Genomic DNA, 23,017 nt, shown 5'->3' with positions numbered 1-23,017 from the left:
AGTAGATGCTAGTGACAGTGAATATTACGGAATTTACTTCTGCCATAATGACTTCTATGGATTGAAACATGTTCCGTACCAACAAAATAAATCTGTGGAAATTAACGATGTCTTCCTTTCATTTTCGAATATCAACTTCCACATAGTTGAGCCTGGTACCATTGAACGCCAAGGATTGGCTGTTCCCATAACTCTGTTTATTAGATATTTCCCTACGTAATTGACTCATAGCTAAAGAAGATATGTACCAAGGATTAATTTGCACTCAGGATTATTCTATGAGCGGTGCATACTCTCTCTAAAAGATTCCAAAGGGAATAAAGCTTTAGCAAGTGGAGGGAGCGTATCTGCTGGTTCAAAAGCTTCTAAATGTTTGTGAGATACAGTATTAAGAGTACCTTCTCCAAATGATCCCCATCACCCAAAAATGCATTCCCTCATCAAAAAAATCCAGAATTTTTTCTGACTATGGCTCTAAAAGGGAGAATTTCTTTACCAAAGAAAGCCAAAAACAAGAAGGTGGTAGGGGATGGGCCAAGTGCGACATGGTCCTTCTCCTCTCTCTCTCTCCTCCATGCTGCCAAGGTGATCAGATTGGATTATCACTCTCCAAAGAGCAAAGGGAGATATCCATCTTCAACCCTATGGGGTGATTATCATGGGGACCCATTGAGATCCTGGTAAAGGTTCTCTAAGAATTTCAAAGCTTCGCTTCCAAAAGCTAATTGGCTTCTTAAAGTCTATCTTAGGCTATCTTAAAAGTATGAAGCATCATTTCAGAGACTTCTTTGAAGGATCTCTTTGTACTTAACTTAAGGGGAAAATTTCTCTAATCATAGAAGATAGCATGATGTAATTTTACTGATGAAGATATTATTTACCACTTAAAAAATGTATTATTTTTTAATTCTTGTCTCAGGAACTTATTTGGTGTAAGTTTATCTTTCCAATCCGGATGTTATCTTATGAAAAAAATACTGCCACCAGTTCTCGACATAATTACTGAAAAATTTTTGTACTGTCTAAGCTACAATTTCACAAGAATTATGAATAAATTCTGGCTTGGTGAGGGTTGATTTCATTTCACTTAAGAGCAATGAGACCATTGCAAACATAATCATACCATAGGTTACAATGAAAAATTAATATTGACCAAAAAATAGCTTAGGACTAAATTTTTACTTACAAAACCCTTCTCCATGAATTTTAGAGTCCGTAAGGGACCCTGAATTGGCTTGTACGATGTACATCTTCCCTATGACAATATATAGATTGAAGTCTCCTGTGAGCGAAGAAGCATCATGAAATTCAAATTTGTACATCTGTTTACTAATGTCCTATTTTGAGATGGTAATCGTGCAAGTTACAAAATAATCCAGGGGTTTATGACCCATTTCCCACCCCTCGTAATTCCTAAAGTTTTTATTAAAGATGGTAATTATTAAGTTGGCTCTTCAATATAAGTTTTATTCCACCAAATGAGCGGAACAATGTTCAAAAATAATTGGAGTGTATCTAAATGCCACTTGTATAATCAGATGCATAGTAACAGACTGTCATTCCATGCTATAATGGCACCGCAGAAAGTAGTGAACCCCCAAACTCATGAAAAACCACTTTACTCTGCCTTTAGGGGGAGGGGGGAGATCAAACATGAGGATAATTAACATGCGGATAGGTAACATATAAAAGACAGAGCAAAGGACTGGAATATTAGTGCACAATTTCGTTGACCATCCAAACTTAGGCATGATGTCCTGATCAACACATATACTTCATCCCTGGGGTTTCTTAATGGACTTCATTTTAATTTTTTGTTGTGAAAAGTGAGTGAGAAAATTAAAATTACTTTCAAGAAAATATATTGTTGAAAATATAAAAAAATCCGCTAAGAGAAGTATTTTTGTCTTAGCTCCTGCGACTAAAAATAAAAATCGGTGTTATGTAGAATTCTAGGTTAAAATTTTAACGGCACCTTATTTCGTGAGGGATTTCAAGAGATTCTAGAACAGACCGATAAGGTCGAAATTTCTCATAATTTCATCGATCGCTCTCGTCCAATAATAATGAATACTTTCTACAGCCATTAGTATTTTCCGCATCTACCATCTTATGAACGGTTAAATCGCTGTTGCCATAGAGATGTATGAATGGGCCGCTTATTACGGCCAGTACCCATTTTACCATTTTGAACTGACCTAGCTTTCCCGGCTGTTGCTCCCTTTATGTTTCGCCTTTACATCATAGCAATTAAAAATACTCATAATATATATTCTAATACTTGTGGTGCGATTTCCTCACGATGAGAACTTCGTAAAAAAAAGCTGATTTCTGCGGTAGAGAAACTTCTACGCTACATACGAGAACTTCACTCTCCGGGGTTAGCTCTTCTACCATTCAGATGTGAATGATCTCGCAAGCCACTCTATGAAATGATGCATTTGATGCATTTTAAAATCGATGTTTAAGGAGCTTGCAGCAAAATTAATATAAAGTACTTTTAGAGATCATTGATGCATATTGTGTTGCCATAATGGCGTTTCAATAATTGATATTAAACATTAAGTACCTAATGCTTGGTTAAATAGGAATCAATTCGCGCAACCTATATTGGTGGTAACGAAAATTTCAAAATGAGATTATTTGTTGCTTAACTGGAAACATGTATAGGAATTCAGCATCGTTCTAACAAGTCTCTTTATCAAACAAGCACGTAAAATCGGCGCTCATTGTCAAAAGGGTCAGTCAGTGTAATGGCAAAAGAGTCCGCAATTTTGCCAAGATCGGGGGTGAAATAATACTTATTGTCAAATAGTTTGAGTAAATTAAAAGTAAACTATTTTTTATGAGTGTACGCTGGTACGCTGTTCATGCATAATGCAAAAAATTCACTCGTTTGGTTTGGTTATGTCCTTCAATTCCTTTCAAGTGGATATGAATACTGTGTGCTAATTCCAAGAATAATGTGAGCACTGGAATGCCTATATCAACAATCTTTTAAATAGATTTTTTATCAGTTATTTACATTTGGGAATTTTCCTCAGTTTTCACCCATGTGACATCATCTCGGTACGAAGTCGGTGGCGGCACATCGTTGAAGGGAACTTCCCTCGTAATTCAAATGAGGGCCAATTGCTAATTTAGTTGTAAGAAATATTTAATGGCAAAAACGGCGGTTTGTGAATACCGTAAAAATCGAATTTGTTGCTGATTACCGGCTTAAAAATTACAATATTCTGAGGCGATAAATTTTTTAGCGTGATCACATGAAAACTTCGCTAGCTATTTTATACTCAATGGTTTTTAAGTCTGGGTAAATACTTAATATCATTGCGACCCGATAGTTAAACGAGTAAGTGATGATAGACCTTGTCAATCAGTCAAAACACGTCGAAACCCTTATTTAACGCTTCATAACTCGCAGCAAAAATTCTCATCGGATCTATGGTCACACACCTTGTTACCGTCTGTGAAATGATTTTTTACTGCATAACACTCGCACATAACATAAATAGCACGAATTTACCGTTGAAAACATCATATTGCTGCTTCCAAAAAAACTGCCTCTGTGAAATGTTTAAATAGGCTCTTAAAAGATAGAACAAAAAAATTCAATTTTACCTTACAGCAAAACAGCTTTCCTTCCGAAGAACGCCACAGGGATTCCTCGAAGCCTCGACAGCGCCTCGAACATAATGATCCAAATTGTTCGCCAGAAATTGTTCACTAGATATATGCCCCTGTTTTCCTTTTCCGGGTCCTGGAGGGTATCACTTACACCATTGTCTGTGTTATTCCTACAAAAAAATAACTACATTTGCAGCTCAATTTCTGAAGGTCCCCGTGAATGAAGGAATGTTTTTCGTGTCCAACCGTCACGTTTCGTGTAATTAATACGCGGTGACTTTTGCCTTGTGTGGACAGGAGATTAGCACATGCATCACGACCCTTCGCCGAATCACAGTCCTCTATTTCAGCTGGTGCGTCTTTAAATTTGAGATTTTTTTTTGACGTTCCGATTTAAAAAATACTCATTCCTTGCGTGTCTTCAGCCGGAATTACAGGTGATTCTTGGTTTTTCTGGCGGCTAAACTACCCAGCCTTTGTGTTCAACTGCGCGTGATAGCTGGCGGGAATTCGAAACTCGTTCCTAGTGGGATCAGTCATTAAATTACTATGGTGCTCGAAATATGAGTAATTAAAGGCTATTTTTTATATTGCAATACTTTTGATGGGTAAAATATTATTTTTATAGGTAGGTATTTCAATCGGACACTAATATATTGAAGGTAGATTCTACACAATTATATTCGTTTTCACTAGATCGTTATGCTCGGTGACTCCTTGCTATCGCTATTAGAAGGATTAAGTAATTTTGATTGCCATCAGTTAGACGTAATCAGGGTTAATTAAAGCTGTCGTGTCTCCGTGATTGGTATTCGCAGCTTGAGAGGCGAAAAACGTTGAGCTTAAAGACAAACTTATGGTCACCCGAAGAGTTGGAGAGCTTAAAAAAACGCGAGTGACCCCTAAGGATTTATGAAATAATTAAGCCTTTAACCGTTTAAGTAACGATAGAGCGTGCAATAGTATGTTCCAGGCATTTCAAAAATAACGCAAAAATTTCTCTCGGTTATACTTAAAATTCCGATTTAAAAACTGCACCAAGCAAGTAAAAACCATGAAATTTGGTGAAAATTTGGCATCTAACATCACTCCTGAATGGAGAAAACAATACATCAACTATGAGGTAAGTTCATGTGGAAATATTCCTTATTATTCTTCTCTCCAACCGTAATTAATAGTTTCTTTTGGTGCTAAAAAGAACAACGACATTTTTCTTTGGAAAAAATTGTTTGCTTCTGTTTTCATGGGATTCTTTGTGTATCTACATAATTATTCCACTATAAAAACTTATGACATCTGTGTTTGATTTAATGGACAGTTTTACTGCCAACGTTGGTTAAGTTAAGAGTAATTATTAAACATTTTATTTACATGCATACCATGAGAAACTTGGCATGCTTTCAAGAATCATTCTTGACTAAAATGGCTTCACAGTGCCAAAGGACTATTTTGGTCAAATAATTTTGGTGGTAGAATGGAAGCTTTAATTTAGAAATTCATGTTGATCAGTGATACCGAATAATAATAATTTTTCAATTCTTAAAGGAAATGAAAGGATTTCTGTATGCTGCAGTGGAAGAGGCACCATCACCAGAGGTTGTTGATGTTGAAGAAGTTACAAGACACTTCAAAAATTTTGATGAAAAATTTTTTCAATATTGTGAAAATGAGCTGAAAAAAATTGATACATTTTTCTCAGGTAACCGTTTTACCTTATCTACAATCCCTTAGAAAACTATTTAACTGGAATCAGTTTAGCTAAGCTTACCTAATATTCCTTCATAAAGAATGGAGTGCAAATAGGTATTTCGACCAGTGTACCTAGGATTCATATTAGGCTCCCTCAGGAATAGGACTTTTTTGTTTTTGACATTTTCAATGAAATGCATCAACATAATCTGCCTCCACCATGGCTTCACCAATACCAATCATGTATTTCAGATCTTATATTAAAAAGTGTGTAACATATTTTCCATGGAAACACACTATAATAGGGTGCTTTCCTTTTATTTTTTTATTGCCTAACTCGAAAGATTATTACTCCTGGAGTACGCATTTCACACTTTTAGATTTTTAAATGACGATATCTATTTTTACGTGATTAAATTAAAAGTGAAAATTTTCAAGAGCGCGAAAACGCGACGGCTAAGTATGAATGCTGGGAAAAGCCTGTGTGTCGTCATTCTGGTTCCCACTGCAGCAAAGTGAGGTGACCTTAGGGCGAGGACATGTGCGCCGCCAGGCAAAGGCTGCTGATGCAGGCTGCTAGCAGGTAGCACTTGGCTTAATTATGGATTATTAATACCTTATCAAAAGAAGGAAACTTTCCGACAATAGCCAGTTTTAATAGGTGATTATTAAGACATGTTTCCCTGAGCTCTGTGCTTCATGCATGCATTAGTAATCTCAGACGATGTAAAACTCCTATCTACTCGTATAGAAACTAGGTCCCTGTGACGTTACGTGGAGTGGCATCGCATGGGCGCCAATCTGGCCTTTTTCAAATGCGGTTAAAGTTGACCATTGCCATTCGCCTAAACTGGGATTTCTAAAACCAAATAATGTTATATTATGAATACCTTAATGGTGGGTAACGAATCACTATCAATGCCTTTCGTTTTCTTTGATGAAGGAAACTACCCTATTGCCAAAGGTAAGAAATCCTATGACCAAACATTGAATCACGGACATTTGGCTTTCTGGGCCACTGAGCAAACCACTATGTAAGGAGTTCCAAGAAGTTCCTTAATCCCTTGGCAATTTTTTTCCATTGAAGTGATTCATAAGCAGTGGATATGGTACCCATAAGTTCCAGATCTGGAACTTCAGTTCCATATCTGTCAGGGAAACATGATTGAGAACCTCAAGTCCATACCAATACCAGATCAGAAACTTCAGCTCTGTAATGGTTCTAGATCTGACCTGAATATTTTCATATCTGATATCAATTGGAAGGTGGAATAAACATATGATAGCGAATAATAGGAGGATGTATATTCATTCCTGTTTACTAATTTAGATGCTCTTCTCCACTTAAATCTAATCTAGAGAAACTTGCGGAGTCAACGAGGAAAATGGCAACCCTTCAGAGTGAGCTGAAGAAGGCCATAGAAGGTCCTTCTGATTCTAAAATCTCATCAATAATTAAAAAATCATATCAAGACAGGAAGGATGCGATAAAAAATCTAAAGGCACCCGAAAGCAAGAAGCGTGAGCTGAAGTTGGCTTTCAGTGAGTTCTATCTCAGCCTCATCCTTCTGCAAAACTACCAAAATTTGAACCACACAGGATTTGAAAAGATAATGAAAAAACATGACAAGGTGAATATGACATCCTTTCCTTACTTTAAAGATTCTCTGAATAATACAGGTTTTTTATATTGATTAGTCTGAAAATATAGAGAATCACCTGTCAGAGAAAATATAGCCTTTCTTTCTGTGAAATTGTTGTTTTTCAGATGGTCTATAAATAGTCTGTTCCTGTTGACGTGAAGTGAAATTCTATTGCAAAATTGCCTACTGGTGCCATTTTTGTGATTCATCCATTTCACCAAACTTCATATAGTCTATAAGCTTCAACATCTTTGTCAGTTTTTAGAAACCAATTTAGACCATTGTACCACTTTCCCACGGACACTGATAATTAGCCATGCCATGATGCTGATCAGTGGCGTAACAATGGGGGGGAGATGAGGGGAAAGATCCCTCCCAAAAGCATCAGAGAAATAGAAAAGTTATTGAAAAATATTGCCTAGTTTTGAAATATAAGAACTGCATCTGCTTAAATTTTTAGTGCCAAAATTATGTAAAATGTAAATTCAGGCATATCATTTTTTCAAAAAATTTCCCACCCCAGGTCATTTCATCCCCCCCCAAAGCATATTCCTACTGATACTGATATCAAGCCTATTCAGATAAAATCGTGAACCACCCAATATATTCTCAGCAGTAGGTTGCATAAATAATATTTAACCTTTGTTTTTTGCACTTAATAACTTTTGCAGACTAATTTTCAGTCATTAGTAACTAATTTTCAGGCACAGAAATGATCCAGATAGACTCTGGAGATGGAAAAATTTCCAAAAATTATCATCACCTTAAAATAGCAAACTTAAGGCTTCTTAATTTACCTTCATTTTCTTGAATGGGTGAGAAAAGAAAATTTTATTATCGCAATGTCACAAATGACCTTCAAAAAGAGGTCGGTCAATCTTGCCTACCCTCTATCCCTTTGTTACCTCTGCGAACAAAAGGTTGGAGGAAATTCTGGGAAGATTTCACAAATGTGTTAAATAAAATTGACTAAATCATGGTTTATCAGGAGAATGTGTGATCGGTATGGCACATTAAAAGGCACCCCTGCTCATATAACTGGTATGTTAATGTTTATTTTATGACAATTTTTATTTTGATTGTTACTTTTTCACCAGAAAATATCACCACTTACAGACAAAAATTTATGACTTTGGCCTACAGAGCAAAATGTTTCAGAGGTTAAAACACCAACTTGTAATTTCCCACCCTTAACTTGACTCATTTAACTTTAACAATTCAACTTATTTGAATTTTACTTGACTTATCAAACTAATTTAACTTGACCATTTCCAATTTTGCCTTTGTGCCATTTTTAAGAGGCTGCCAAAAAATGATAAAAAGGCCATGAAATTGTTCAAGGTCATTAGCTTAGTAAATTTGCTAAAGATTGAGTTCAATTTAGAATTTTGAAGCAAACAATGAAACAGCAGAAAGTTCACTTCTTACTCTCGGCCAGAAGGCACTGGAACTACATTTTGCCACATCTTTTGAAAAATTGGGTTTACGAAAAGGTCATATTTTTATTTTGTTTGGTAAAGCACGATTCCTCGATTTCATTCAATCATTCATTCATAATTCATTTCAATCAATATTCTTTGCAAGTGTAAAAATCGGGAGTTTAAGGGAGGTGTGGGCTCATATTTGAAAATCATGTGGATACACGTATGTTTATTCATTACGCTACCTAAAATTTTAGAAATTAAGCACTGAGCAAGTGTATTATAAATTAACCTTGTTTTACTCAGGATAGACACTCAACCTAGCTAAAATACTGATTAATAAATATGTGTCAATTTTATTTTGAAAACTAAAGATGCTGCAGACCAATTCAGGAGTACTCTGGAAGCAGGAGAATGTTTCCCCAGCTCACTTTCATGTAAATAAGGATGTGGATCGTCTACTCCATGAAACTGAGGAAACAGTGACATGGAAATTAGAAGGAGGAGACCGTACGAAGGCCATGAAAAGACTTAGAGTACCACCTCTCAATGAAAGACATTCCCACTGGACCATATTCAAAGTTGGACTATTTTCTGGCTCTCTAGTTATCCTATTCATCGCTGCTGTGCTGTCAGGTATAGCCATTTCCCACAGAATCTGCTACCTTTATTTAATCTTCAAATTGATGATGATGGATGGAGTGGATGAAATAGGTGGATATGAATGCTAGGGAAATGAATTTCTCTTTTCAGATATTCCATACATTCTCCTGTTAACTGTGTTCTAATTGTTATTGGCACCCCAAGTTCGATGGGGTCCAGGGGAAAAATATCCAAATAATAATTAATTTTATGTCACCATCTGTTATGCTTCCATATCAACACTTTGAAACCCAAGTCCGAGTATACCTCGGGATGTATATTTTCTACCACCCAGATAGCACAGATTTGAACTTATCCTTGGAGAAATCAGATATTGTGGGGATAAGCTTATCTTCCACGTTTATTATCCCTTTTTTCCTGCAATTTCAAGCATTTGGGGAGGGGTTGTCACAGTACCATATTGCCAAAATTGGCCGCATAGCGGCGCTGACGTGCTCCATTGCCGTTAACGCAATTAGTGGCTTCGTTTTTACATTTGTGTTGTTGTGTATAGAGGTGTTTGTGAGTTAAAACAATACATCTACGCAGTAATAGTTTAATGCATTAAATATAATTAATTGAATCTTTCCTCATCGAAAGCCAATTTATGTAATTACATTATTTTCACGTAGTTCTCATTAATCTCGTGTGGTGGTGCAGCGATTGTACGCGAAACGGCCGCCACCTACCGGCAATTACGGCGTAAGGATAGGTGTATCTCCAGCTATGCGGACATTCATCTCTGATTTATCCCCAAATGCGGCGTGGATTCTTCATACTTGATCTCTGATTCCAGATAGCGGCATCACGGCATATATGTATAATATCCTCGTATTTAGAGATAAGGCAAAATCTGTGCTATCTGGGCAGGGACCCTGGTACCCTGTTTTTAAAAAATTTTCCCCCTGGTTTTGGACCCCTTCCCCGAATGAAATTCTTTGCTTTGCCACTGACCCGACTCCTTTTCATTTTGAGAAAGCTGAACAGCACAAATAAGTAAATGATTAATTGGTAATTTCACAATATTACAGTATATTTTCATGTCATTTGATGAATTTTCATGATTAAAAAATATTATTTTGCTCAAAGATTCCCAAAATTGTGACTTGCTTAGTATTTCTACAGCATGGAAATATCTGATTGCATGAAACCGTTTGACACTTTAGTCTAGCCTGGATACCAAATTTGAATATCTCAGTCATCCATCTTATTCACCAGACTCTGCTCCTTGTGACTGGGTTCAGTGCATTCAAAAAAGTAATGGGACACAAGTATTTCTGAAGTGACAAAAGAGGAGAAAACTGCAGTGCACAAATTGCTACAAACATGACCGAACGATATCTTCCAATGTGGTATTTAGGCACTTCCAAAGTGTAGGAAAACTTATATTGAACATCAGGGAGGCTATATAGAAAAATAATGTGCAGGAGTCGTTCCAACAATGAACTTTAAAATTTTATAGCACTTCCAAGGTTTTTTTTGGTTACTTTTATTAGCAACATGGTAAGACCCTTTGTATATATTGTTATCAATTTTTATAATATCCTGTTAGCTAAAAGCTTAATATACATTTGGTCAAATACATATACTGCTTCATTGCAGGTGTATCTGGGGCATTATACTGAAATGTTATACATACATGCATTGTTAAATTTATGTTAACTGCAACAGTTTGGTACATTATTAACTCAGATTAGGAGCTAGGAGCAGGGCATTTAATGCTCTACAAAAAATCTCAATCTGGGTTCAAAAGAAATCAATGTTCAATAAATACTCAAATTCTTTAATGCTTCCAAGATCATCACAGTAATTTTCCACTATTTTTCCAACAGCTGTTTTCCATCATGGAATTGATGATTGGCATGTGGCTCTAAGGATATACAGAGGACCTTTAGTGCTGGTGGAATTAATCTTTCTTTTGGGAATCAACGTGCATCTATGGCAGTCAGTTGGAGTCAATCATGTCCTAATATTTGAGTTGGACCCTCGGAATCATCTCTCTGAGCAACATCTTTTTGAATTTGCAGCAGTATTTGGTGTAGCCTGGACTCTGAGTGTTCTCGGATTCCTTTACTCCTCATCATTAGGCATTCCTGCATATGCCTTTCCTCTAGGACTAATGGTCATTGTTTTTGCCTTTTTATTAAATCCACTCAAGATATTCAGGCATGAAGCCCGTTTCTGGCTACTCAGGATAATGGTGAGTGTTATTATTTTATTATGGTTTAATTTAAATGATTTATTCTGTTATGTTTTGATGGTATGTACTTAAATGAAACTTGGAGCCAATATTGAGTATTAACAGTAAACAAGTATCCATTTCAAGCTTTATGAGATCCCTCAGAAGGTAATGAAGGATTCGTATGTGCATGCATAAATATACTGCCTATACATGGTATATGGTATTGGTATGGATGGTGTCTTCTAGATATCACTAATTGAACTATTGCATGTACATTTAAGAAGAGGATTATCACCATAGGGGCATGTTGACTGAAAATTCATTAGGCTTGCTAATTACATAATGTCTGAATTACTCCAGTAATTTATTTTCTCATGTTTCTCAATGGTTGCTATGTATATGCTGTTGTATTATAATTACCCAAAATCATGAAGGAAAATTATTTTTTGTTCAGAAATGAGCTGCAGAAGTTTGTATCTGTTCCCTTGAAACACTTTGCATATGAGAATATTTATGGTATTTACTTGCATATATAGAGTCTGGGTTTATACATGCTCTTGTTGTGCAAATAAAAGGAACTCTCATATTACAACAAGTTTAAAGAGAGTCAAATACCAGTGTAGGCTTGAAAACTTAGTTAACTTCACGATGGCGCAGATTCATGTCGTAGTCACACATAAGCGGTGAGGATCCTTCTCCAACCGACTCAGGGACGCTACCCTTGGGCTAAGGGTGCCAAATCCCTATTCCTGTTATTTTAAGATGCCAAGGGTCCTCTGCTCATCTTCCTTTGGGCGGTGCTGCCTTTTGGCGGTGGCATGAATTAAGTAAATGGTACACAGTATGGATATGCCGCTACAGTGTATATTGTTAGTGTTGGGGTGGGTGTTAAACAGGAGCACATGGTTAAATTTAGTGCCAAATTGATTGCTAGGCTGTTGAGAGGTAGTGTTAGAGCTGATGGAATTGAATTATCTCTATTAGAATTTATCTGTCTCTTGAAGAATATGAGTGTAAAAACATCTCATATTTTGGGGTTTCCAGAATAATAAAAATGAAGTTGATGGTTGAGTTCCCTAATCTCATAGACATAAGGTGTTTTTTTAATTTCTCTTTCAAAAATAATTTTTCTTTTTATTTCAGACAAGAATGTTATGTGCTCCTATGTTTCATGTCAACTTCCCTGATTTTTGGCTGGCTGATCAAGTTAATAGCCTGTGGTTCACTCTTCTTGATTTTCACTACTTTTTCTGTTTTTATGCCACCAATGAAAGTTGGGAGACTGCTGGAGGTTGTATTAGTTTAATATTTTAGCTTCTTTAGATTGTTTGTGATGTATTAAATTGAATTTCATTAAAAGCATTCCCTGTCTGACTACAATCCTTCACCAGACTTTTTTCTCCATTCTAGATACATCACAATGTTTTGAAGAAGCCTATATTCCTAGAGCGATTTTGGCAGCATTTCCTGCATGGCTTAGATTTGCTCAATGCTGTCGGCGCTTTCGAGATTCAGGGGATGCCTTTCCTCATTTATTGAATGCTGCAAAGTATAGCACTGTTTTCTTTGTCTTTGGCTTCTTGGGTCTCCACAAGGCATATGAAGGTAAGGTAAATGTATGCAGTTAGTTCATAGTTATTTTCAGATATTTTTTTGTGATAGATCAAGATTTGGGTATTTTATAACAGCAAGTATAATTTGTAAGAAATCAAAGGCATTTACTGGTAAATAAATTACGTATGAAATATATGCAAGCAGTAAATTGCATGAAAATATTAAAATTTCTTTTTTTGAGGGCCCCAAAATCTGAATATTTCCTAGTTATAATTAGTATCAAGCTATCTGGATATGAAGTCTTCAACGGAGGTATTAAAAACTTTAATATGGGCAATGATGTTTTATGGGACATATGGCCATTGCATAGTAAAGATAATTATGGATACCAGGGATATTTTTCAATAGGGTATTACGACAAATAGAGGGATATCTGAAAAAGAAAATATCCCTGGTGCTTGAGAGCACCAGGGATATTTTTCTGACCTCTGATATCCTCTACAAAATATAGAATGAGAATAGAATCACAAAATATAGAATGAAGCATAGCCAAGGCAAATTGCCACATATTTTAGTCTCTGAGCTCTGCATTTGGTAGCATTTTTATTTAATTCCAGTGACCACAGTTGTTCAATTTTCAATGCATGAGGCAGTATTACCTATATCTGGATCCACTCTGCATCGAAAATCATAGTTGCCATCAGACATTGAAGAGAGATCGATGAGTCTGATTATAGAAGATGTATTTCACTTGTTTATTGCTGATGTCATGATAGACTGTACTGTAAATCACACAAACATTGTAATGTACATTATTGGCATAAAAATAATGGGTCAATGACCCATTGACCCATGAGTCAATGACCCACCCGTATTTATCTAATATAGTCCCCCCTCTTTTTTCAAAAATACCCATGATAAAAGTAAAGGGGGGACTATATTCAAATACATTTTGTGAAATTTTCCCAAAAGAAAACCTCAAAATTAAATGTGGGGGCTACATTCAGAGGGGGACTATATTAGTAGAAATACGGTAATTGTGAGCTCTAGATTTAAAAACAATGTAAATAAGCGTCATTGTCATCAATAGACATGGTAAATTGGATGCAAAGATGATCAGGACTGACAATGAGATAAGAACTGAGATGATAAATAACATACTTTCAGTGTTAAGCAATAAAATATGTTTGCAACTTTGATGCCTTTTTTCATCAGAATAACTTCACCTAAACCATTGGAATCGGAGTGTGTGGTAAAATTGCTGTTGTGTGCCTTTTGGGAGTGAATTTAATATTCCAATGGCAGGTTAACCCTTTCCTGCCGGCGCCTACAGTAGAAAAATGTTTTCGTGCTACGAGTAGCATAAGAATATTTTAAACCTCTCTGTACGGAGCTCTTTTTTGGGGGTGAGTTGCCTAGGTATTTTCGTCCCTCAGATTTGTGACCCAGCTCAACAGGGAGCCCGTCCAGGGAGCCACTGGACTTCACCCTCTAACCCTATCATAGCACAAATCCATGGTTAACTTTTTGCATTACCAGTGTTTTTTTCAACCAAACATTGCAGTTGATTTTGAATGATTTACTCTTCTGAAAGAAGTATTAACGTTTTTTTAAGCGTTGTGGAATTTTAAACGGGTTTCTAGCGTTAATAACAACAAAGTTAGTGTTAGTCCTCTCGGATTCGATCGGACAAATTTGGCAGGGATTTGGGAAAGGAAAGTCCAGAGATGTTGGAAAAGTAAAGTTTATTACTTATCACATTTCACTTCGCATAGCGACCGCCCACCCGAGTCCAGCTCTGCTCCTCCTTCACCTTGCTTTTATCCCCAGTCAGCCGTTTGTCGTAATTTGGCAAACGGCATTGCATTCACATTCCTCCGGGAAAGGTGGATGGCACAAAGGGTGGGGAGGAGGCGTCTCTGCGAGGGAGGGGAGCCGTTGCTGTAATTCGGCAATCGGTCTTTGTTGCACATTCCATCAGTGTGAGGAAAGGAAAAAGGTAGATGGGACAAGAAGGGGGGGAGGTGACGAGGCATGAATGCTGAGTACATTAGTAAATATAAGATAATAAGACTATAAGTCTGGTAGTCCACTATTTTTAACACTAAAATTCCATTTAAAAATTGCTTGGGCATAGAACAAAATGAAGAATTCATTTCAAAGTATAAAAACATTGTAGTATGCAATAAAACATATCACTTAAAAAACTATTGAAAACGTAACTACTATGCAACGGTTTCCTGCGGTGAGGACGGTCATAAATGAGTGGGATGGTCGGGCTTTATTGCATGGGGAGTGGCCCTATGGACTCGCTAAGCTGGGTCTCAGGCCGGGCCTGAATGCATCCGACGATTGCTACCTCTGTGGTCCCTTCCCTTCCCTCGCTTTGGCCAGAGCCGACATACGGTCGTCTGCGTTGAAAAATCCACGACAGCTATACCTGACAGCAGGTGTTCTGCATATGAAAATGCCCGTCGGTTCCACCCGACGTCTGGCGCGAAAGGGTTAAAGAGACAGAAAATAGAGTGTGTGTTTAGCGGTGAGTAACCGTGGGAACTTATAATTTTTTGTTGGATGAAATAAGGAAGAAAAAACTTTTGGTAAAATTAAGGCAAAACAAAGGATAATGAGAGTATTTAAAAAGATGTGATTGTGGGTAAGAAAAACATTTTAAGTAAAATAGGTGGATGACCCACACAACCTATTTATTTTGTGACAAAATTAATCTCCTAAGTTATTGATAAAACTCAGCTTCGACACTTGGACATGCATATTTCTCTACAAGTTAATATATTCTTGGACCATTTATTGGCCATTATTAGCTGGCATTTTGCTTGTGTACAATTTGATAATTTATCCCACAGTGTTGAAATTCTAAATTGGTCACTATTTATATGCTATACCTTGATTATTTCACATCAGCATCTTAAGTATGTATAAGCGTGACTGTTAGAGGTAATTGAGTTGATAAATTGTTGCTAACATTTGGATCATTTACTTTTTCTTTTCAAGATCAGTATCAGACCCATCTGGACAGCCCTTACTTCATTCTATGGGTCATATCATCTATCATTAGTTCCATAGCCATGTATCTGTGGGATGTGAAGCTGGATTTTGGATTTTTTGACAAGAATGCTGGTGAAAATTTATTTTTGAGAGAGGAAATTATTTACTCGTCTAAGGTATTGAATAAATATTTTATTTACTAGTGATGAAATTTCACTGAAGAGCATGATTATTTTGACGTGTCATGCTTGCTTCCTTAATCTTTTCGAGACGGTGGAGTTCTCCCCTTAGCATCACTGCTGGACTTGCAGGACATTTGTTAAAAAGGGTCTCGCAGATAATCAAACACTCTCAGTACCAACCTTTTTCGACCCATCCTAGGGGGTGCTCCGCATTATCTCGGACTCCGAGGGTAGTTGGGCTCCCTCCTTTTGGGGTTTATAACCCTACCAGCAGCAATTGAATTCCTTGTTTTATTCTGATATTGTTACATTTTGAACGAAGCTCTGCCATAAATATTCAAGCTTTTAATGGAGCAACAATTTCCATGTTGATGTTTACACTGAAATTGAGATATAAGTTTACATTTATCATAGAATTTTGTTTAAAAATTGTAAACGCTGCTCAAAAAACAAAGATTTCAATTCTTAGTTTATATTTTTGAGAAAGGAACATATATTTCGAAAACTGACTGAATGAACAATTGAATGACCCTTACCACAAAGATGGGTAGTATAAGATGAGGGGGCCAGGTACCTAATACCAGATTTCGAGAAAACGGTCTAAGTCCAGCTTTTTTGGGTTCCGAAACTAAGACTTCGCAAACCTGCAACCATCATAGAAGGGGAAGAGCAAGGAAACATATATTTTCAGCATTTGTTCATCCGCGAAGGGAAATCTCGAACGAAAAATTGCGGGATTCGTCACCCGGGTCAAGAAATGTCCTGCTGCACATTTTCGTCACTAGTAGCAAAAGGGTTAACTTTAATTGTTACTGGACCTGAAGTACTGCTGTTGACTGAAAAAAAAACTGGGGATAGGGGTTGTTTGGTGTGATGGTACTTTTTATGGGGGTTTATTTGGAGGGTTTGCACTTAAAACCACATCATTCTGGAGCCTTTTAATCCCTTTGCTGATTACAAGGTTGATATAAGGGGACCCATTTCCCTTTTAAAAAAGTGTATGTAATGCCTTCAATTATAATTTATAATGGATGATTTTTTTTCAGATTTTCAAAATTCTACATGTTTTACTCTCCCCATTCATAAGTTAATGCCACTTGAAATGATGGCAATCAGTACGTACAGCACTCATTTCACGTTATTCATTACATGCTCAAGTTATTCATTTCCATAGTTATTCATTAGGTACCTACATCATTATTTTATTCCAAGAGTAGCTGTGGAATATTGCAAGTATTGCAAGTACATAACAATGAAGACATTATCATTACAATGTGATGACATAATAGTTTTTTACATGTGTCCATAAAAATTTGCCGTCATTAATTTTAACTTTAGAATGCATTTTATAAGAAGCTCTACGAGAGATGAAATATAAATTTTATTTTTTCAGAGTTATTATTACTTTGCCATTGTTGAGGATCTTGTGATGAGATTCAATTGGGCCATCATATATGGATGTGTCCAGAGTGGATTGACTACCAATGATACAATAGTCAGCATCATATCACCCCTGGAAGTTGGAAGGTTTGTAATTGTTTTTAGTTTTATGAATTAAGATGAAGATAATATATATATTTTTTTTATATCACGAGATGTGGGTCAATATGAAAAAAAAAAATATATATATATATATAATAAGGGGTCGTGAAGTATAAAGTTTGATGAAGATAATGTTTGTCTACACAAAAAAAATTTTACTTGAAAAGAATTGACAAAAATAGGTTACTTACACCTCTAAATTTTTTAATAGGACTAGTTTTGCTTTTTATAGCATCATCTATCAACATTTATGATAATGCTGTAAAAAGTTAAACCAGTTGTATTAAATTAAAAAATATTAGAAGTTGACTATATTTTTCAAGTGTAGTTATGCATGCGCTCGACACTATCTCTTCTGATATCTCAAATTACTTCTTGGACACCAGAATTTTTTAGCGACCTAACTATTTTAAGGAAATGAATAAATATTTTGGAATATTTGATTTCAGACGTTTCATTTGGAATCTGTTTCGTCTTGAAAATGAACACTTGAATAACTGTGGTCAGTTCCGAGCAGTAAGGGACATTTCAGTCGCCCCCATCACTTCATCTGATGAAAAACTGATGATTAAGATGATGGATGAAGAGGATGGTGTAACAGAATGTCGAAAAAGGAAAAACTTTAAGAAGAAGGAAGAAAAAGTGATTGCCATAAATATAGAAAAAGGTAAAAGATTTTTAGACAAATCCTAATATTTATTAAAATCTTGTCTGGGTAAAGCAATACATTCATACAGTGTTCATAAAGTATTCATAAGAATATATGAGGAGTTTAGTAGCCAAGGGGTAAAAGTGATTTTTTTCTTAACAGAGTTAGGTACAGTTAATTGCTAGAGGAAATATGCAAAAACTTGGTTGCCAAGGGATACGAGTGAATCTCTGTTCTGTGCTAACATCAAGCGGAAAATCAAATGCACTACTAAATATCTAGCTGATCTCGTTTGTTTTCTTCACCTTATTTATGTACCTAACTCTGTGCAGAAAAAAGAAATCCTTGGCTTCTCACCCACTCATATGTGAAAAAATGTGAATGAAAAAAATTCTGCTTATTTTTGCCACTTTGATTGAACTTGTCGCAATCATGCCTTACATTGCTATAGCTGTAGGCAACTCTTGGAAATTCTTAAGTGTTGACATCACCCATATACAATAGGAGCGCTGGTTGACCAAAACCATGGTTTAATATTGACGGAGACCTCCACAGAGTGGTGCAGTAGGCACAGCTAGGCTTCTGGGTTGTCCTCTGCATTGATTCATCTTACAAGGGGAGACCACGAACTTTGCTCCGCCTTTTTCAATGCCGTATTTTTTATGGCCTTCGGAATGGTGAACACATCCCTGAACTAATAGTGGTTGTGAGAGTGAAAACGGCATTTAATATGAAATCAAGACGTGTTTCTATGAAGAAACTTGAAAAAATAGGCGATTTTCATTAATTTTCCGGCTAATTATTATAAGTGTTAGTACAACTGGTTTCATTTTTACAATATAATCAGATATTAGCATCTGGAATTTGTTTTAAACATTCATAAGATAATTAAATTTCATCTTATAATGATATACATATTCTGATATATCTAAAGCATTACGAATATATTTAAGCATGGGCATTGAATTGTAAAAATTAATGAATAAATATTCATTCCCAAATTTTCTATTATAAATTAGTGAACGTAAGCTTTGGAAATATAGAAAAATTATAAGAATATTTTCTGAAATATGTGAGTTAGTAGAATTGGAAATTTAGGCAAGAAGAAGCATCATGGTGACAAAGTTACCCCGCTAGATTACTGGATTATATGGGAGACCTTGTAGATTTAAGCTTTCACTAAGTATGTGTTTCATGACATAGGCAGCACTAAGAGAGACGATAAATGTGCAAGATTAGTTCAGTGATGAGGGAGATACTACTTAAATGTTTTAAGTATTGTATATCTTTGTGCATGTATAAGGAAAATAATGCAGAAATGTGGCCCACAGGACTTTTTGCCAGAATTAAATGCAGACAAACCGAGGTATTTCTTCAATTGGGATCTCTTCTTGGAAACTTATTTCAAGCAGCCAAATCCTGTACCTATGTAAATGGAACTACCGTGCCCCTTTACTAATAATAACAATTTTGAAATTGACGGCGGATCAAGAGTAACAAATAAGAACGTAAATAATGCCAATAGGAGAACATTTATGCGGAATCCAAAAGACATTTGCAAGACACGGACTAACCCTAGCCATTGGGGCCATCTCTGCCAACCATCCAATCTAAGGTTACCTAAAAGGTTGGATGCGCCCCTACGCCTTAAAGGTAGACTTTTTCAACCCATGTGTGAAGTGCAGAGTAGTAGATTACACGGGGTCTACTGCTTATGGAGCGATAGTAAAAAAGATCCTCACGTTGCAACTCATGCAAAGCGAGTTTACGTCACTTGAGAAAAATGTTATGCTGTTTCCATTGGTGGAAAATTTGACATATTTTAAGCTATTTTGAGCCTTCAGAGATGTGTTTGATTTTGCGGGCTCCGATTTAACGAAATTATTTTATTTAATAAACCTTTCTGAGTTGTTTGTCTCGATGCTAGAGCGAATGATTTCCTTAAATAACTACTCAGAGTCCCTGTGGACTGCAAGGAAGACTTAGAGATGAAATATCCTTAATTTTGTTTGCAAGTGTTTGTTATTGATTGTTTACTCGAGCCTTATTTTGAAATTTAAATTACGAATTCGATATAAAAATTTGTAGGAAAATTAACATTCTGCCTAAGATAAATTCTGTAATTAAGTAAATATTTTTGGAATGTAAAAATTCGATAGTTACCATTCGCTCAAAACGTTTGAAACGTCATCAAAGTAGCGAGGGAAAGATAATCATGCCAAACATTCACATTCTATGTATGCTTCCAAATTATACGATAATGATAGTGATACTAGAGATGAAGATTACTGAAAATGGAGGTAAATTATGGTAACCCTATGCTTGCCGTAGAACAATCACCATACATGTAATCTTTTTCTTGCCACGAATGAAAATTTCATAGTCGAAATAAGTGAGTGAAAACTGATCGAACTCCCATCGTTGTGCATTCATTCTTTATTGCACGTACCTACGCCTATTACTTAAAGACGTACGCAGAACGTAAAATTCTATTTTCGTGATACAGCGTAATATAATCATCATAGAATCACGGAGCGCACTATTCTTTTTTTTTCAAGTGAATGGGGGATATAAACGGCATTGTTACGGAGCCGAGGAAAGGGAGAGAGGATAAAGCTACGCATTCTACCCGAAAATGTGGGCAGTATGCCCTCTGCTATTTTTACGCCTTCTCTGCGCTACGCATGCACCGAGAGCAATGTTCTTGCCTTGGCCGTATTCTCCGAATCCCTTGCTTTTCTTCTTTTACGTCACCACTTTAACGGTATTACCGCAGTCGTTCTTTTAGAGAGTTCGCGATTTGAAGCCATCACTTTTTTCGGACTTCGAGATGCTATTTTTACACATTTTTGTTTGAAGAGTGTGTTTTATATCAAGAATATTTTACAGCTAGTGAGGTTCTTCACATTTATTACTTTGGGAAAATTCACCGAGACCGGGAATCGACATACGGACCTTAGATTGGAGATGATGATTAAGATGAAAACATTATCTAGGCAACTTAAATCACAGGAAATATAGTATCACATTTATTAATAATTCCACGATAAATATGACGCAATAGATGCCGATAAAAATAAAAAAAACCTTTTTCGGGTCTTACCAGGTAGTTCAGGTTTCATCCCGACGTTTCGCGACCACTGCTGGTCGCTTCTTCAGAGGTGATCGGAGGAAGAGTGTAAAATTCAAGAGTACATATGATGAAGGGTGTACTATAATTCAACCCACACCGGGAGCAGCCCAATCACCTCTGAAGAAGCGACCAGCAGGGGTCGCGAAACGTCGGGATAAAACCGGAACTACGCGGTAAGACCCGAAAAAGTTTATTGATATTATTTTTATCAACCATAGACCGCGAAAGCCTCAATGAAGTAATAGATACTCTTTTTTTAAGAATCATTTTTATAATTGGGTTGGAATAGGAATGGGGGGTGAAAATAAGTTGAAAAATTAGATACTTATTCTGGTACAAAAGAAGAGTGATTTTGCTATGCATCTAATTATTGGTCTCCTTTGCAGCGGGAAAACAAATTCTTCCAAAAAAATTGATGGAGAAAAATGAAGAAACAAAAAAGGCAGGGTGATAAAAGATAAAATGCAGACACTAATTTATTAATATCAAGTAGATAGAAAGATTACAGAAATTCAACCGTCGCCAAGGAAAATGTGATTATACAGGTACAAGTAACAACTTGATATTTGCTGTGACATAGCCATTGACTTTACCGCTGAAGGTATAAATAAAAGACCAGAGGAATTGAGGTATTTTTAAAATTCATCTTGCTGCCTCAACAAAAGATATTCACGTTAAGATATGTATCTTCCCTCTCATTCCTAGTAATAAAGAAAAGAAAATTGATATCATCGAATGGGAATGTTTTGTACTGCCTAAGACCATTACATTAAATAAAGTTGACGTTATGATTTTCATCCCCATCAAAATTTAGTGTTGATCAGAATAAAGTTTACAATGGATTCATAATCAATGAAGATTTTTATGGTGTGCTGACATCCTCTAGACTAAAATATTTGTACACTTGATTATATACATGCAGTAAATATGAATATCAGGCAGTGGCGTAGCCACGGGGGGGTTTCCGGGTTAAAACCCCCTTTCAGCCTTCAAAAGAGGACCCCCGGATCCCTTTGCCCTTGGGAGTTTTCCGTACACCCCGAAACAGCCCCAAAATCTCCGGTAAACCCCTCCATTTCAAAATCCTGCCTACGCTACTGATTTCAGGTAAGTATATGGGTGTATCGATGACTTGGCCATGTTGAGTGAAGGTCCGCTTTTAATTTAGAAAGGTGACGATTACCTTTTACCTCAATTGCGCCCGAAAACAACACAGTGAAGCCTTTACATCGGGAGTTTAAACAATCAACAACAGATGAACACATCCATCCATGTCCTGGAAGGGGCAGCCTATCCAGGCAGGACTCGGACCTTCGAAGTAGTAGGCGGGGACTTATCCTCGCCGTCACCGAAGCCGACATATACGAAGTGATGAATGGATGCAGGATGCTTGAATCTTTGCAAGATAAAAGAACGTTTATAAGCAAGGAAGGGGGAGGAAGGGACCTGAATGTATTAGTTGAATTCTTGGAAATAAGTGGCACGCCTAACTCAAGAATGAAATCCAATCGAATAATGGGAAACTGCGTGGTGGAGAGTAATATACATGTGTCGTCTTCCAAACGAATCTAGTTTCCGTAACTGGTCGATTACTAATATTAATATTATGCGCAGCAAATATGTAATCACCAGGGAATTAAAAATGCTTCGTGAAATAGGAGGAGACTCAGTTTACTTAACAGTAGCGGACAGGAAGATTATATTATCGAAAAAAAATCCTATTATTATGAATGTGAGTGATGACCTG

General features: G+C 36.4%; 1 protein-coding gene and 1 long non-coding RNA gene across 3 annotated transcripts in view; one reads left to right on the top strand and one right to left on the bottom strand.

The window, feature by feature from the left end:
• Positions 1–23,017, bottom strand: part of LOC124167539 — a 118,301-nt gene that overhangs the window by 8,702 nt on the left and 86,582 nt on the right. The window lies entirely within an intron of this gene.
• Positions 3,551–22,006, top strand: LOC124167405 (xenotropic and polytropic retrovirus receptor 1-like). Its single transcript, XM_046545410.1, has 11 exons — positions 3,551–4,750; positions 5,173–5,326; positions 6,676–6,947; positions 8,755–9,016; positions 10,855–11,222; positions 12,348–12,495; positions 12,615–12,809; positions 15,771–15,940; positions 17,340–17,473; positions 17,938–18,155; positions 21,657–22,006. Exons 1-11 carry the CDS (start codon positions 4,682–4,684, stop codon positions 21,719–21,721), a joined length of 2,055 nt encoding a protein of 684 aa, XP_046401366.1. The 5' UTR covers positions 3,551–4,681; the 3' UTR covers positions 21,722–22,006.

This window comes from Ischnura elegans, chromosome 1 (genome assembly GCF_921293095.1).
Source record: "Ischnura elegans chromosome 1, ioIscEleg1.1, whole genome shotgun sequence".
NCBI lineage: Eukaryota > Metazoa > Arthropoda > Insecta > Odonata > Coenagrionidae > Ischnura > Ischnura elegans.
The sequence above is the reverse complement of the archived record's forward strand: the minus strand, read 5'-3'. Positions and strand labels throughout refer to the sequence as shown.